We start from the raw sequence: 17,014 nt of genomic DNA, 5'->3' as shown, positions 1-17,014 counted from the left end.
CTCTTTTTCCCCCATGACTTACTATGAGAAATGAGGGTGCCTTTATGGCATGTGTTAACGTCACCTGTTGCCACGTCTTGCGTGCATTTTGCAACAGGCAAAACCCACTGCCCAAGTGTCACACCTGTGCTTTCAGCAGGCACCCACCAATAGTGTTAGACCCATTAATACTGTGTGTGTGTTGTCTTCTCGGTGGGACGGTGCCTGTTAGCATCAACTTGGTTGCTTCCCTATGACCTGTTGCACAAAGCCCTGCAGAGTCCGGTTTCTGAGTTCTGTTTGGGATGTGAAGTGATGAGGACATGAGGTCCTGGTCTTCTGATGGGGAGAGGAAATCAGTAATATCTTCAGAATCAGCAGGATGTGGATGGAACTGTTTGCTCAGAAAAGCCAATGCAGAAATAAGATGCTATAAAGAAAAAAAAGCCAAAATGAGTGGTTTGGGGTTGGTTCTTCTCAGACTGTGGCTGCAGTTGCAGCAGGTTTGGTTTGCTGCAGGGAAATGCTTGAGACTGGCCTAACCTCCATTCTTGTCCTGGCAGGAGAAAGAAGAGCGATATTTCTTGTTGTTTTCAAATGTTTTGCTCATGCTATCTGCAAGCCCACGGATGAGCGGGTTCATCTATCAGGTAGGCACGCTTGATTTGAAGCTGCAAGGCATCAGGTGTGGAAAGGATATCAGATATCTCTTTATCAAATTTGAATCTCTGTTGTGATGTAAATGGGCTGGGAAGCAGGGTTGTGTTCTGCTACGTGTGCCAAGACACACTGCGAGCACCTCTGTGCTGCCAACAGGTTAGAGAGCATTTGGGAAGTGTGAATGTTCTGAAATTAGAACACAAAACCACACCGTACCTGTCCTGCATGCTGTTCTCAAGCATTTAGTGTGTTTTGGGTGTCCTGAGCTCACTGTGGGGTTTTTCCCTATACAAACTGTCTGTCAGTGGACGATATCTCACAGTCATATGTGAAGGTGATGAGGCAGACGTTGAAGGTTTGGGAAGGATTTGGCTGAGTTTTGAGATGTCACGCAGCAGTGGGAGGGAGGTGAGCGGGCAGCGCATCACGTAAAGCAGAGGCACAGGGAGGGTGTTGAGGAGGACCAGGGGAAGTTGATAGTCCTGGCTTCTGTGTAAAGAGGGTGAGTAGAAAGAGTGGCAGGTGAGCTGGGGATGACTCAGCTGTCATGGGAGCCTATGCTCAGGGGTTTAACCCAATTGTGCAGGGAAGTCTCGATCCCTACATCAGAGGCACCTCTTCCTGCAGTCTGAGGCCTTCGCAGATTAGTTTCTAATGGCAATTCCCAAAGAAAGGAATCAGCAGAACGGAGCAGAACAATGCCCAAACAGGAGGCAGTCGCAGACACTGATTCCTGCTCACTTCTCTTAGGGAAGGCTGCCTTTAACAGGAATGACGCTGACAAAGCTGGAAGATGCTGAAGGGAACGAGCACGTGTTTGAAATCGCAGGTCAGTGTGTGGCCTCTGCCTGGGGCTGCTCGAGTGCAAGCAGCAGCTGCCATCAGTGCCAGTCCTTCTCCTCTTTGCTCTTGTACTGTGTGCTGTCCAAGTTCTGGACATCTCCCTGTGCTAACCCAGCTAAAGTCAGTTGTTTGACCAGTTGTTTGACCACTGCTGCAGGGAACATGATGGAACGCATCACCGTGTCCTGCAGCACCAGCCAGGACTTGCACGAGTGGCTTGAACACTTGCAGAGGCTGACCAAAGGGACGTGCAACACCGTGTCCAAAACACAGTCCTGGAGCGCCCATTCGGTAAGCGAGCCTTCTCCCAACCTGCCTGCTGCCCACTGTTCCTCAATGCTGGCTGAGCTTTTTCTCATCCATTTTCTCAGACTTTTGGCTCCACCGGACAGATCCGTGGCCCTCTGGAGCCCCCCAAAATCCTCAAACCCTGGAGCTTGAGCTGCCTCCGTCCTGCTCCTCCCCTCCGACCGTCAGCAGCGCTGAGTTACAAAGAGGTAATGCTGTGTGCCTGGTGAGCACCATGATTCCATAGCACTTGTGTTCAGGCATCTTACCCCAGAGTAGCTTTGCTGCTCCTTTAGACAACAGGGATACTGAGAGAAAATGCTGTGCAAATGAGTGATGCATGCTGGTTGCTGCAGCTGGCTTTGAGCTGCAAGTGAAGCATGAGCGTGTGTGTTTGTAGGGTCAGCCCCATCCTTGGTGTCAAGCCCACAGCTGCACTGAGGGATGGAGAGACAGGCCTGTGTTTTGTATGATTTATATCTTTGTTTTGGTGGCTAGAGCAGGGCAGTGCAGCAGCCGTGATGTTTGATCCTGTATTCACACACCCATCACCCACTGGGATGTGTAGCATCCCCTGCAACAACCCCCAGACTGGGGTAGGAGGTGGCGTGGGGAAACCCAAAATAAACCCCCGCTCCCATTCTCACCCCCCACTGCAACTGCAGCACCATCCTTCCCTACCTTGCGTTAAACTTTTGGGATTACTCACCAGTAACACAGCAACGTTCCTCTTACTGACTGAGCACTCCGGTTCTGAGTCACCGGCCTTTCTGGGTACAGCAGCATGGGAGCATCACTGCCTGGGCTCCCAGGGGGACAGAGATGGGGTGGGTACAGGACTCATGGCCAGCTCAGCCCCCCAGTAATAAGGGACAGCAGCCAGAGGACTGTGGGGCTGTTGTCCCAGGCAGAGATTTTTAGGTAGCTTCACTGTGTTTTGATATATTTCTTAAAATTCATAAAACAATGCGTTTCACTTTGGGAATTAAATTAATCCGAAACCAAATGAACAGGTGGGAAACCACCCTTCAGCTTTGCATGTTCCAAATCTTTAATGTAGACTAAACAGCCTTGTGCTTTCACTGTGCACTAAAATCTAGGGAGAGGCTTTAATTAGAGAAGAAATTTTTCTGCGTGAAACTACAAGAGTTTTATTTATAATAGAGGCCAAAGCCACAGACTGAGTGATTTCGTTAGTATCGCAGTCTCTTTTGCAATTTCTCACTCATTCCCTGCCGTGGATTCTTTTACACCATCAGTGTAAAGGAGGTGAAGGGTTGTGCAGGAGGCACGGAGCCCCGAGGGGCTGCATACAGCACGTGGAAGGCCCAAAAATGTGATGTGGATGGGAGCAGCGGTATCACGGCACCCCCAGCCTTCATGAGCCTTCATTTGCAGGCACTGATGCAAAGCCCTTCGATAGCTAAGAGCTTCTCTCCCACCTCCATGTGATAGCCCTGGGCATGCAGCCCATGGCTCTGCAGTGGCAATTGCAGTTGTTGACCCCAGATTAAACTGCAGCACAAAATGAGCGATGCTAAAAGTTCAGCACAAGTCTCCTTGCTTCTATAATGAACAAATAGAACCATTTCAAGTGTCTCTTGCAGGGAAGAGCGTGGGGGAGTTTGATTAAAAGATGAGAGATTTTCAGACATCCATTGTTACTTTAATTGGCTTCTGATGGTGTAGGATGGGATGGCACAGTCTTGTGCATTTCCTCATACCTCTAGCTGTGTTCAGGAAACCCCAGAACCTGCTTGCGTACCGCACAGCACCGCTGTTATTTCCATTGAAATTGGGTCATTTTTCCTGTTCTGTTTCCAGTAATCATTTGCAATGACAAAGCAGGTGCTGTGGGTAAAGCAGTGTGCCCGGATTCAGGTTAGTTAGCAAAATGAGAAAGGTTTACAGATGATTTCCATTTCTTTTTTCTTTTTGTCAGTTGCGTTAGGTGAAGGGTTTTTTTTAGCAATGGGATTTGTAACTTCTGCTGGTCGGAGCAGCAGGAGAGCCGTGCAGTGCCCTCTGAGAAGCCACAGCCCTGAGCTTTGCCATAGGTTGGGCAGAGCACTGCATCCCTTCATCCCCAGGCACCAGTCCTATGGATGTCAGCCCGTTTCAAGCACCGTTCTCTTAAACAAGCAACATCTACTGAAACCTACCGTTAACCCAGGAAGCATGCTCTCTATTTGGATGTGTTCAGAGTGGATTAATGCCCGCTTCCCATGCGTTTCCCATGTAACTTTTTCAGTTTTGCATGACGCCATTCTCCTTTGCATGCTGATAGCAGAAGCAGTGTGGAGGGTGTGACGAATTAATCACAACACTAACATTTAAATGTGTTTTAGAATTGTGGATTTAAAGGACTCGGTCAGTAAAATCATCAGTCTCTCACACTCATCTTCTCTTTCTTTGCATATTCATTGTAGAGGATGTCTTATATTTTGAAGGTAAGGGTAGATACATCTCTTTGGCTTGTTGTGGCAAAGACTGCTTGGTGCTGTTCATGCTTCTTGTGCTTGCACAACCCTCGTTTTGCCTGGCTGTATCCATAACTTAACGTGAGAGTCAGTGGCAATTGGCAAATGCTGAGAGATCTCTCAAGAAGGATTTAGGACCCTGGTACTAAAACTTCTTGGCATGCCTCATCATTCCTTAAAATTGGAATTGCATGTAACCTATTAATATACTAATTCCTAATCAGGAAGGCGTCTAATTCAGTGAAGGAGGCAAAGAGCTTGTGTTCCTTCCTTGTGAAGCCATAGCAAACACTAACTGTGTGTGTGTTTGTGTATGTTGGGGGTTATTTGTACTCTCAAGCAAATGCTGTGCATTGAGAAGCAATGTCATTTGCTATTTTTTTAATTAGAAATCTAATTGTGTCAAGGAAATAATATTTTAAAGTTTTCTGACAGAGGCCACATTACTGATAAGCAAACCCAAAGTGCTGTGAATGTGGCTGAGTTCTTTGGCCAAAGGCTGTTAGCTGAGGGATATCTGCTAAAGGAGCGTGTCCTGTCCCAGACCTGCAGGTGCAACTAGGAAACACTTCTACTCAGTGAGGTGATGGGGTCACTGCCCTAGAGGTGCTCCTGAACCATGGGGATGTGGCACTGAGGGACGTGGTGATGGGCATGGTGGGGTGGGTTGGGGCTGGACTTGGGGATCTTAGAGGTCTTTGCCAACCTGAATGATTCTATGAATTCCCACCTCTGTGAGAGGGAGCAGTGGACACAGAGCTGTACGTGGGAAAAGCAAAGAACACCATTTCCCCAGTGCTGTCATTTGTCTGCTTTGTAGTTCTGTAGTGCTTTGTGCATAACGCCAATAGCTGCATTCAGCCCGAGCTGCTCTGCTGCTGGAGCTGCCTTTGGTGCTGGTTAAACACAATGCTCTATTTCCCTATAGGACTCCAGCAAAAGTCCAAAAACCATGAAGAAGTTTCTTCCAAAAAGGAAAACTGAGAGAAAAGCATCAGATGAAGAGTTTGTTATTAGGAAAAGTAAGTGCTGATTCTTTTTCTCTTCTTTTCTGAGGTTTGAGCTCAGTAGCCTTCATGGGGCTTTGAGAAGGGCTTTTCTTACCTTGCAGGATGCGGCGCAGCAGTGAGCTCATGTGCTGCTGGGGCTCCAGGTGTGTGCAGACCCTGAGCTGGGGCTCCAGGCAGCACCGTGGCTCTCAGTGTGATTCCCACCACGAGGCCACATGGCTGCAAGTGGTTCGTTGTGGCCACAAAGCCAAGGAGCTGTTTGAAAGTAGTGAGACACTGTGCTGGCCCCGAGTTCTGCTAGGCAGCGAGAAGTGTGCCTTCACACCATTTAGTCATGGTGCTCAGTGTCACAGGATGTTGCAAAGGCCAGAAAGTGTGAAGGAGCTCAGAAAGGAATTAGGGAAAGTCCCAAGGCTGTCAGTCAAGGAAACAACACTCTCTTGCCCAAAAGCTGGGAGAGATGAACGCAGAGAGCTTGGCTTTTGCAGCAGCTGATGTCTGTGCTGTGTTCCAGGTACTGCTGCACTGGAGGAAGATGCTCAGATCCTGAAGGTGATCGAGGCGTACTGCACTGGGGCGGGCTTCCAGCAGGCGCTCAGCTCAGGTGGGCACACAGCAGGTTCTTGAATGCTCCTTCTGCCTGTAACACTGATAACCCTCTGGGAAAAAACAGCTTGTTACATCAGTGAGCAGTGAGACTCATGTTAGGAAACTGTGTGGTGTTCAATCTTTGAGATAAGGGAGCTTCATCTACTCAGTGGTTTAGTTGCCATTGTTTTTCTTCTAAACTCAGAGAATGAGCAGATAGGAGGGCAGATGAGACACAGCTAAATCACCAGCACTCGTTAGGAATTAAACAACCTAGTCAGTGCCTGTGGCTGTCAGCACTGAAAACTTGATGCTAATCTCAGGTTGCATGTAGCTTTAGAAAGGAAGCATGAATATTATCTCTCCATCAGCTGCGTATTTAAGAACGAGCTGCTTCATAAGAACCTATCTACCATCTTCAACTCTGGAAATAAAACTATTTATCACTGCTGGTAAGATGTCAAATTAAATCACTGAACTATCAAATAATGGCATGTTTGTGAAAGGGAGACTGTGTTCTTCAGAGAGCTCCTGACCCTCACCGAGGCATTTCATTTATAAGTAATGATGGAGCTTTGAGTGCTCTGAGTGTTCCTGGAAGCTGTCCCTTGCTGCTCTGGCTCGGCACCACACCCAGCCCCTGCTTTGCCCTCCCAGCCTCTGCCGTGGGCTCCAGGAAAAGTCTCCCTTTTTCTTCCTGATGAGCACTTCTCGCACGCAGGCTCCCGTAAGGATTCCATCCCCCAAGTCCTTCTTCCTGAGGAGGAGAAAATCATCATTGAGGAAACGAGGAGCAATGGTCAGACTGTTACGGAGGAAAAGTAAGTGAGGCTGCAGACCCCTGACCAAGCTGCTGCCTTGTCCCAAGAGCACCAGGCTGTTCCAGTGGCTGTTTTCTCCCTTTTTAAGTATAGAGCTGCATTCTCAGCAGCTCAGAGATGGTTGTGTCCCCCTGGGAGCTATGCACAGGTCCTGAGAGCCAATGTATGGAGTCCCAGCGCTCCTCCTGGTGTAGTGAACTGGATCAGGGACAACAGAACCAAACAAGTGGCTTTGTTGTTTGTTTCTCTTTTCCAACTGCAGACACTGTGGTCTGCTGCTGCCCCTCGAAGTGCTGCCTGAGTGCTCCCAGCCTGCTCCATAGCTTCAGTACTGGGGTGGTGGGTTGGCCCCCTCCTCTCACCCAGGCAGTGCATTCTTTCTAGGTTTACTTTTTGCATCACAGCCTGAAGGATTTGGGGCTGCTCTGTAAGAAATACTGCAGTTTAAAAACCATTGTTATTATTTTTTGCAGTAGCATAAACAAGGAAGCCAAACCACAGACCTTGTTGATAACTTCAAGACAGCAAAGCAGGGTTGGTTTGGTTTGTTGGTTTGTTGTTTTTTCTAAGTTTTGAGAAAAGAGATATGAATTTTTGGCCGATGGTCTACCAGTGCTCCTGAGTGACCTCAGTGGCAGCAGTGCCTTTGGCCATGCAATGCTTGTAATGGAGAAAAGGAAAATACAAAGAAAAGAGGAAAACAGGAGATGGAAGCACCGTTGCCTCGGTCGCCAAGCTCCCAGTACTGCTGCTGTTTTACTGCACTTCAGCTTCTTATGTTTTCATTTGATTTCTGCTTTCTTGCATTTTTTCTTTTTGCAGAAGCCTTGTTGACACAGTTTATGCACTGAAAGACGAAGTGAAGGAACTGAAACAGGTAATTGCAGTGTTCTGTTTGTGCTCTGAGTCGGACGGGCGATGTCTGGGAGAAATCTCACCTGGTCCCACCCTGTAGCTGCAGACACATTGCTGCTGCCATGCCCGTCTGCCAGTGTTGAGGGTCTGCTTGAACAAATCAGACCCCAAATAGCCCATGTGGTTCAACTCCCAGACGGGCAGTGACCCTGGCACTTTGTCACACATGCCACATGCTCCTGGCACCTTGGCACCTTAGCACCTTGGCTTGTGGAGCACATGGGTGTTAACCACCCCATTCTTCCTTTATTTTTCCGCTTCATAGGAGAACAAAAGGATGAAGCAGTGTTTGGAGGAAGAGCTGAAGTCCCGGAAGGATCTGGAGAAGCTGGTGCGGCGGCTGCTGAAGCAGACAGATGAGTGCAGCAGGGAGGAGACGGGACGCAAATCATCGCTGATTGCCTGAGCTCGAGGAGAAGCTGCTGGCAGTGTGACCTCAGGTGTATTTTGGGAAGCAGAACTGGATCCTTTGCCTCTTCTTCCTCCTCATTTTGTTGGTCCGGGGAATTTTGTTACCAAAAAAGAAGAAAAAAAATAGTTTTTCTTCCATCCAATAAGGAAATCAAGCAAACAAGCAGTCTATCGCAACTCAAGCATCAGTGAGCGGTCCGTGATTCACAATCCATCTGCAGCAGCTGATACCTCATTGGAGCAAACCCAGCCTGTGCCAGTGACTGCCGCTCACAGAGGGTCTGGCAGCAGTTTCCCATCACTTCTTGATGCTTTCATTCTCTTCAAAAGCACCAGTACCTATTTATTGAATGAAAACATTATTGAGATGGCAATGAGCAGAAACCAAAAAGCACCGTGCTCCTTTTTTCAGATAATCACGACTAGGGAAGCTATTCCCATCCACCTTCTTCCCCATTTATTGACTGTAGTGAACTACAGCCCAGCAATACTGCAGTTCCTGTGTGGCCTCGATACTGATTAAAACGTGCAATTAACACAAAGGCGTTTTAATTCCTTGGGGAAGTCAAATCTGGAGCACCTGTCAGAGCACACGGGAGGGTGTGTTGCACAGTACTGCCTCCTAAGAGCTCGTTGTTAGCACAACAGGTAATGCCCCCCAGCCCCTTTTCTTAAGCATGATCAGGAACTCTTGCCCCCTGCTTTCTTTTCACTTGGAGTGTCCACGTATTACATGAGTTTATAGTTTTGCTGTGCTTCCCCTCGCAGGATATGCTTTTCTCCATATGAAATGCAAACACTGCTTGACAGCAAAAACACCCCCCAGATACGCTCGTCCCCTGCTCCCTTCTGCCCACATTAGGCTCCTGCCTGAAGGCCAGGATGGCCACTTCTCCCCCATTGCCCCAAAGGGGCTTTTCTTATAGGAAAAAGGAACTTTTGGGATAGGAAAGGTATTTATATTTAGGCTTAGACAAGAGCTGAAATGCTCCTGGGGCAAGGACATGCAGCACCTCCCAGATCCCTGCGTAGCTCCTTGAACACAGCACACGGACAACATGCATATGTATCCAGTTATCTTCACTTTATTTGGTGTTACACCCTAGTTTATAACTGATGTTTTCCTTCCTTCCTTAGCAGTATTTACAATTAACCTTCTGTTAATTATAAGCCTTCAGTGTATCGCATGGCAGCACGGTCCCTGTGCATGCAGACACACTGCAGCTCCTGACAGTCCTACGTCGGTCATGAAGGATATAACAGAGGCAATAATTACAATTCTCTCCTTGCAATTAAAATTCAGGCAGAACATAGCAAAGAGTCTTTAGGGAGAGCTGGACCCTGCTGTGCTGGTAAGCCATTTCCCAGCATAACCGCCTTCCTGCATATGCTGGGGCTTGGCTGCACTGCTGTCTGCCCCAGCATCATCATGCCCAAAGGTGGGCTGGGGCTCACACCATGCAGTCAGCACAAGGAGGAAAACCAAGGGCCATTTGTACACTAGGAGAGGGTAGGAATGTTTCCCCACTGCCCACGGTTTAGTTGAAACCCGTGCTGTGTACATATGCATGTTTGTAAGATGTAAGGTGACAGAGGGTGCACTGGGATGTGTTGGATCAGGCGTTTGTTAAGAGCTAGAAGCCAAAAAAATAAATAAAAAGGAAAGAAGCCATGCCGGATGGACAGCAATGTTTCCATATTTACTTTGTTTACAGTGCTTTGTAAATAGGTTCCAGTGAGTCTGTCTTTAGATGGATGTTGTGTCAGCTGCCTTCCACTTTATCTTTGTCACGTAGGTTTATTTACTGTAACTACTTGTGCAAGTTCAACTTTTCTAACATGTTTTTATTTTGGACAGTTTTTTAATTGACATTTTCAACAAATAAAGGATAAAAATCGCTTCTTAGCCCTTTGTGTCCTTCTCCCCTCTCTCTGGGGCTGCACTCAAGTCCAAGGGAAGCAAGTCGGTGCAGCACAAAAACCTGCTGAGCACTCAGCAAGTACAGCAGCACTTGCTATGGGCATCTCTTGTTTCAGAGAAAAGGACTGAAATGCTGTGTTCTGACACACTGGACAGCAGGGAAATGCTGGTGTGGATGGTCACCATGGCATTTAGGGGTCATTCCCATTGGTGCTGGGGCAGAGAGATGTGTTTCCATCCCTTGAGCCCCAGTTGTGTCCTGTTGTCAGGAATGCTTTATGGAGAGAAGCTCTTCTCCATTGCACCACTTGGTTGCTGTAGATAAGCCACTTCCTGCCTAATTTTTTTTTTTTGTTGTTGTTGTTGTTGTTACCGCGTTATCTTTTTTTTTCTGGGGATTAGGTGTGGTGACAGGATTTCCTTTGGTCTACTGCTTGGACAAGTCCTCTCTTGCACCTGGTATCTTTAACTCTTTGGTGGGACACTCAGTGGTACTTCAGGAAACTGCAGAGCCAGAGCAGTGCTATATCCAGACCCAAGTGTCCTCAAGCATCAAGTGGTCCAGAGAGCAAAGGCAAAGCAACCATCAGCTCTTTTGGAGAGAGCACCTGCCTTCCCAAGTCCCCATGGGGCCAAATCCAGGTCTTAACCAGAGCTCTCCACTCTCTACTGAATATGGACCCCATTTATCCCCTTCTCTTACACCAGGTCCCTTTGCACAAGCAAAATAGCGCAAGCAGCACCAGCATCCTCCAGGCAACAGAGCTGGGCATCTAAAGCCACCAGTGTAAGAACAGACCCAAAAAGCAGCTTAATGTGTGCAGTCAGACCCCCAGTGAGGCTGGGGCAGCCTGAGAGGTGCCCATTTGGTGCCACGTGCCAGGGCAGCTGCCACCAAAGCGTATTCATCTTCCCCTCGCCCCTTTTCACTTCTTCGCTCAGGAAGGAGAAAAATCAGCTTAGAAACCGTAAAACCCAATAAGTGACAGCGGGGCCCTGCAGTGAAGGAAAAATCAGAGTATTGATGACCTTCAAACTTTCCACGGGGAGAGGAAAGCTGCAGCACCACGGAGGGGAGGAGAACAAAGCAGCCCGGGAGAAGGCCATGGGCTGAGCCTGACAGCTGGATGGTGACACACACATAGCCTCTCCTCCCACGTGCAGCCTCTCATCAGCATCCCACAGGCTATTTTTGGCAAGCGAAGAAACAGAGGCAAGAAACAAGAGCCCCAGGAAAGGCAGCGGTGCGAGGCTAGGAGACTCGCTGGAAGGGAGAGATAGCACTTAACAGCTTTCCAGCCCAGCAGCACCTCTACTCCTGAGAGCACTGCCCTCCCCACCCAGATCCCTACAGGCTCTGACCTTGTGCCCCACACCATCCCATCCACCTGCTGCAAAGCAGGAAAGAGAACCTTGCATCACTCAGGCAATAGCAAAAGACCTCTTCCAACCAGGTGCTATAAATCTCCTAAACGAGCCCCTCCAGCTGCACCTCATGCTGCCCTCCTGCTCTCCTGCCCTTGCTTGGAATGCACCCAGCCCTGCCCTGCATCTCCAATGTGTCCCAATGTGTTTGGGGCCAGCTGTCCCCACTGTGTCCCTTGCACTGTCCTGATGCCCTGTTGATCCCCAGACACCATGTAGGACATCAAGAGGTCACACTAGGAAGAGTTTGCAGCATTCAAAGCAGACAAAACCCCCATCCATGGGACACAATGTTGTGCAAAGCCCCATTGCAGCAGATGCTGTGGGATGCATGGCTCAGCGATGCTCTGCAGCCTGCACGATGCTTCAGATACACTCAGGAATGGGGACACCAAATGTCAAAATGCATTGCAAAACACAACCACAGTCACATGCAGCTCCTTCACACTGTGCAGTTTCCCATGCACTTTGGGCTAGTCCCTCTGTCCATAAATATGAGGCAGTTTTAGTTCATGTTAAATAAATAGTTTTTATACATGGCATGGTACAAGAACGCTCCGTTCTCAGACAAAGTTATGCAGCTTTGGAGAACAGCCACAAAACTGCAAATTGAATTATGAAAAAATCAGGCAGGCAGAGCAATCTTGCTCTGACTTTGTGGAGCCAGCGATGGGCAGCCACCACTGATGTGTCCAACCTGGCAGCACCTGCACTCGAGCACCACAGCAGGACCAGGCCCACAGCCTCATGCCACGCAAACCCTAGGAAGCACCCAAATCTGATATCCTCCACTTGCAGACTTGTTGCCTCCAGGAGTGTTCCCAATCTTTGTCCATCACCTTGTGCTCCTGCCACCTCAGTGCTTTCCTGGTCCTGCTCCCATGGAGGACTAGAGAGAGCTAGAGAGAGGCAGCATGTCCAAACCTGACCACGATGGCCAAAGCCCCTTCCACAGGAGCTCTCTATCTGGTATCAAAGCATTCTCTTGGGCAAATTTGGATCATCAAAAGCAGAGCAACACCAGTGCCTCACCGGAGCTCTGGTTGAAAGCAGCAGCCACCCCCAGACACCAACAGTGTTTTCAATGATGGTTGAATTTCAACCAGCACAAACTTGGCCGTGTCGAGCAAGAAGACTGAGTCCTGTAGGCAGTTATGAGTGGAAAAAAGGAGTTCTCAGCATAATACAGTTAGGGTGGCAATAATGTATCACCAACAGTCAACACGTAGGGACAGTGCCTGGCTGATCGATTCCTTTAGAGGAGATGTTCTTCAGCCTTTTAATGTTTTTTTTCCATTGATGTTCTGTAAGCAGATGGGTACAGGAGATATGCACAAACCTAGCATGGCTGGAGCGCCCTGAGCCATCCTACGGTGTTAGGAAGGAAAGAGCGTTGGTAGAGTTTGCTAAATTATGGGGCATAATGGGGCTAGCAGAGCAGGACATGGCGGACCAGACACGCTACCCTACCAATGAAAGAAAAAAGAGAAGTGCAGACAACGACAGCTTCAAACTTTTTTCCTTTCCTGTTCTCAGGGCCCCTCGGCCCTCATCAATAAATAACAAAATATACAATATAAGAAACAAGAACAACAAAGAGGCAGAGGAACATAAATACGGGAAACAGGGAAAGCCCCTTGGCTCAACAGAGTCGGGCTGGGCCCCTCCTCTCTACAGCTTGAACATGCCAAAGTAGGTGTTGCCAGGGTTGGCGTTCACTAGCGTTGAGTCCGTCACGTTGACGAAGACCATGTCGCCCTGCCGCAGCTCAAAGACACCGCCCTCCCGGATGGATTGCAGCTCACAGAGGGCTGTGGAGGTGCTGTGCGTGTCGAGTCCCTTCATCAGGAGACGGTCCTCTTCCATGGGGAGGTACAAATAAATATAGAGGGTGAACGGCGCCGAAGCCGCCGCCTTGGTGCAGAAGCTGACTTGTGCGTAGATGTAGTAGAGCCCTGCTTTCTCCACCTTCAGCTTCCCCTCATGGTAGGATATCAAGCTGCTTGTTGGGGCGTAGCTCGTCGTCTTCCACTCCAGCACTGGGGAGAAAATATGGCTATTGAGCTGGGATAGATCTTGCTTGAGAGGCTGATTTTGCAGGGCAGCCCCTAGGGCATTTGGCATCACAACCTCCAACCCCAGTGGGGAAAAGGGGTTCTCAGCCCTGAAGCTGGGATGCAGTTGTTGGTGAGACACAAGGCCTTGCATTGATGTGAATGGAGAAGAACTTTGCCTCCTTCATCTAATCACGTGGAAATCATAGAATCATAGACTGGCTTGGGTTGGAAAAATGACCGTAAAGATCAGTGCTTGGGGCAGAGGCAAGACTTCTCCAAGGAGGTGCAAAGATGAGCATCTGATGCTGCTCCAGGAGCTCTGCCCACCCTGCAGACCTGGGGCACGAGTTGTGTCCTTGGAGCAGCTTGTGAACATGAACTCCCATGGGGACATATCCTCTGCCCCCCACTGCCGAATCGCAGAGCTCCTGGCAGCCCATTGAGATTGGGACTGCTTTGTAATTGCAACAAGTGCTCAAACAGGGAGTTTCAAAATGCAACGAGCATCTTGATTCTTTGATCTTATCTAATACGGAGCTTTCCACAGGTAGACTGAGCTCTGGGTGAATTGCTGCGTCAGAGATGGAAAGAGCAGTTGCTGATTACCGACAGTTACTTCAGAATTAAATCAAACGTGCTCTCATTGAGAATCCTTGTGAGATTGGGAGGCTGACCCTGCAAACTCTTATTTGCCTCAGTAAGCCATGTGGATGGCACATAGCTAGGGCCATTCTGGGGACAAAGCCACGAGTGCTGACTTACCTCGCACTGCTCTGCTGCTCTTCACCCCTGCCAGGTGCGTTGCAATCGGCTGCCTCTTCTCCTCTGCAATTTGGAAACACTGGTGTTACTGGGGCCCAGCACTGCTCTACCCCCACAACCTGGAACTCCCAGCCTTGGGGCTTCTCATGGTGCACATCCAGCCCAGAGGCAGTCTGCAAAGCCCCTTCCCCTTTGAATGAGGCAGGATCTGGCCTCAGCAATTACATGACCTGGATGTGCCCACTGCTTACCTGCCACAGATGTCTCATTCCTACTCTTCAAGTGGGGATGCTCATGACCTGCAAGGAGAAAAAGGGAAGGATTTGATTTTGAGTTTGTTTTCATCCATTTTGGTCAATGCAGTATCTTGGCAAGACAACTGTGTCCAGGTCAGAGCCAACCCCATTCCATGCACAGACCCCCATGGAGATGCTCTGCTGCTCCCAACAGACTCCACCAAGGGGACCAAAGGACCCTCTCTCCTGCCCCCTGCCCCTTGCAGCCACTCATCTCTCCTCCCTTCAGCAGCACCATGACACTCACCTCTGTGCATTTCAAATTTTGGCAACTCCTCGCTGGCTGTCCTATCCTGCAAGAACAGCAAAAATATATACTTGAAGATATGTATCCTTACATTTTTTAAAAATAATAGACTGTTTTAAGATGTATGAATCAAACACCATTAAAGTCTTTGTGTAAAGGATGCTCTGGACAAAACTCAATTGGTTCTGTTTGTTACCAGCAGAAGGTACCAGAAGCCATCACATGTCCCAGCACCTTCCCAGAATCGGATACGGCTGTGGGCTGCCCTGCTCTTTGCAGCATGAGGGTTGCCGAGCTTTTGGTCTTAGGTCTTTAATTTTAATAATGCTGTGCAATTAAAATGCTCTGTGAGGTGGCTCTTCTGCACCCAAACATGAGAAACCTCTGCAGTAGGTGGAGGTGATGTTTCTAAGCCATGGGAAGGCATTTGCATGGCATCCTCCTCCTGCTCCTCGCTGGACTCAATCCAGCTGATCCAAGTCATGCACTGTCATTAATGGCTGAGCTTGAAAGTGCTCCTAACATCCTCCTTCCCACCCGCACAGCAACTGAGAGAGCTGGAAGACAGCAGAACACCAATGGTTTTCAGGCCAGGATGGCAGCTCCATCCCATCTTGCCTTGGGCACGGTGCAGTTGGACCTGCTCTGGCCACGCTTTGGGGAAAAAGTGGATGAGATTTTTCATTGATGTCAATAGTGTAAAAATATGTAAAAAAAAAGTATAAAAAAGAGCACTTGTTCTTCCCAAGATTTCAAGAAGGCTTTGGGTGATGCTTTGTGTGTGCCTAGGAGTCTCCCTCCACCTTCAGCAGGGGTTGTATCCACCCAGCAGCAATCTACCTTGCACTGGAGGTCCTGGAAGCCTTTTAGAACTTTTTCACAGTCCAATAATGTCGACTTCTGACCTTCTTCCGTCTGACATTTCTGCACTTTCCTCAGGAAGATGTAATCTTCATTTAAACTCAACACTTCTTCCATCTGCCGGTGGGGGAGAGAAGAGAGAGGGTCAATGAGTTGCTGCTGGGGAATGCAGATAAGAGGCATCCTCTCCAAATCACAGCTTGGGAAGGCCAGTGGTCTTCCCTCAGCATGGGGAGGAGAGGGACACCAGTTGCTCCCACCATCCACCAGCAATATCCACTGGTGTGTGCCCCAACCTGGAGCTGCCCCACTTTGTTCGGCCAGGAAGCCCCACACCCCAGGCTGTCACCCACTTACATCTTAATTTAGATCAAGTCAACACATTTAAAAGGTGCTAATACCAGTCTTATCTTTGCATCTGCATTCTGGGTTTAAGATCTATTCCATTTCTGTAGCTTATATGTTTTCTGTTTTGGGGGAAATAGTTTTAGATGGTGATTTTAAGCATTGTGCAGTGCTGCTGCAGTTACAGCAACTTCAAATACAGCTTTTCAGCTTTTCTGTTTTTACTAAGTGAAGTCCCACATGTGGGACAGGATTATGGATACTACACACCTTCCATTAAAAAGGGTGAAGTATTAAGGTCCACTGCTTATTTTCCCAAAGCAGAAAGAATCCCAGAATCATAGAGCTGTTTGAATTGGAAGAGATCTTTAAAGGTTATCTAGTGCATATCCCCTGTAATAAACAGCAATATCTACAGCTCCATCAGGTGCTCAGAGCCCTGTCCAGCCTGACCTTGAAAAACTTCATTTCTGGACTCTCTTACCCCCGATGAGTGTCCCAGTGCTGCTGTGGCACCAGCACAACCACCAGGAACCCGAAGGCTAACACAGCACCCTGGTTCACCCAGACTGGCTACTTCTGCCAGGTTTGCTCTTAGCAGCTCCTCTTTATCAATCCATTTTCACTTCGTTAACAAAAGGAACAGCTCTCTTCATCTGTATACATCTTCTCTTAGTGGCAAGTTAGAGCAGAAACAACAACATATAAAATGATGTATAAACCCCATTCCTGCATCAGTCCAGTGGTCAGCAACATCTTGCCCAATGTTCCTCCTTTGGGTGACCAGCCCTCTCCATGCTGAAGGCAAATGGTGTTAGCAGTCCAGCAGAGAAAACTTTATCTTATCCAACACTTACCTTATCCATCTTCATGTGAAGATATAAGCAGAAAAGTACGGTCCCAATGGTCTGTACCACCATGAATACAGCGAGGAAGCACATAAACATTTTCATGGTGCTGGGAGAGGTGCTGCTCATGGGTCGGGGTGCTGCAGAGCTGTAGGCTTCATTCATCCTCCGGGCACGGTGCTGGTGCTCCTGCAAATGAGCTGCTTGCAAGTAGCATGAGAACTGTTGTGTGAGCAGCCGCTGCTCAAGGGATACAG

General features: G+C 48.6%; 2 protein-coding genes across 3 annotated transcripts in view; one reads left to right on the top strand and one right to left on the bottom strand.

The window, feature by feature from the left end:
* ARHGEF6 (Rac/Cdc42 guanine nucleotide exchange factor 6) overlaps positions 1-9,894 on the top strand; it is a 30,509-nt gene extending 20,615 nt beyond the window's left edge. The window contains exons 13-22 of one of the 2 annotated variants that reach the window (XM_010715212.3): positions 543-629; positions 1,390-1,468; positions 1,640-1,773; positions 1,854-1,979; positions 4,200-4,220; positions 5,179-5,272; positions 5,775-5,864; positions 6,570-6,669; positions 7,492-7,546; positions 7,850-9,894. In XM_010715212.3, the coding sequence (XP_010713514.1) occupies positions 543-629; positions 1,390-1,468; positions 1,640-1,773; positions 1,854-1,979; positions 4,200-4,220; positions 5,179-5,272; positions 5,775-5,864; positions 6,570-6,669; positions 7,492-7,546; positions 7,850-7,990 (927 nt within the window). In that variant the 3' untranslated portion in view covers positions 7,991-9,894. The remainder of the gene's footprint in view (positions 1-542; positions 630-1,389; positions 1,469-1,639; positions 1,774-1,853; positions 1,980-4,199; positions 4,221-5,178; positions 5,273-5,774; positions 5,865-6,569; positions 6,670-7,491; positions 7,547-7,849) is intronic. The other variant, XM_031554648.1, reaches the window with a different exon arrangement.
* Positions 9,895-9,997: 103 nt separating this feature from the next.
* CD40LG (CD40 ligand) lies at positions 9,998-17,014 on the bottom strand. The gene is made up of 6 exons (XM_010715210.3): positions 16,767-17,014; positions 15,544-15,681; positions 14,704-14,749; positions 14,412-14,459; positions 14,161-14,223; positions 9,998-13,380 (listed from the first exon to the last, which is right to left on the bottom strand). The coding sequence occupies exons 1-6, from the start codon at positions 16,920-16,922 to the stop codon at positions 13,013-13,015; spliced, it is 819 nt and encodes a 272-aa protein (XP_010713512.1). The 5' UTR covers positions 16,923-17,014; the 3' UTR covers positions 9,998-13,012.

This window comes from Meleagris gallopavo, chromosome 9 (genome assembly GCF_000146605.3).
Source record: "Meleagris gallopavo isolate NT-WF06-2002-E0010 breed Aviagen turkey brand Nicholas breeding stock chromosome 9, Turkey_5.1, whole genome shotgun sequence".
Lineage (NCBI taxonomy): Eukaryota > Metazoa > Chordata > Aves > Galliformes > Phasianidae > Meleagris > Meleagris gallopavo.
This window is presented reverse-complemented; position numbering and strand designations above follow the sequence as displayed.

Excerpts from the sequence above, each read along its gene's own strand:
- CD40LG (XM_010715210.3), bottom strand. The coding sequence starts at position 16,922 with ATGAATGAAGCCTACAGCTCTGCAGCACCCCGACCCATGAGCAGCACC. Across the intron at positions 14,460-14,703 it reads AAAATTTGAAATGCACAGAG|GTCATGAGCATCCCCACTTG; the intron begins GTGAGTGTCATG and ends TTCTCCTTGCAG. Across the intron at positions 14,224-14,411 it reads GAATGAGACATCTGTGGCAG|AGGAGAAGAGGCAGCCGATT; the intron begins GTAAGCAGTGGG and ends TCCAAATTGCAG.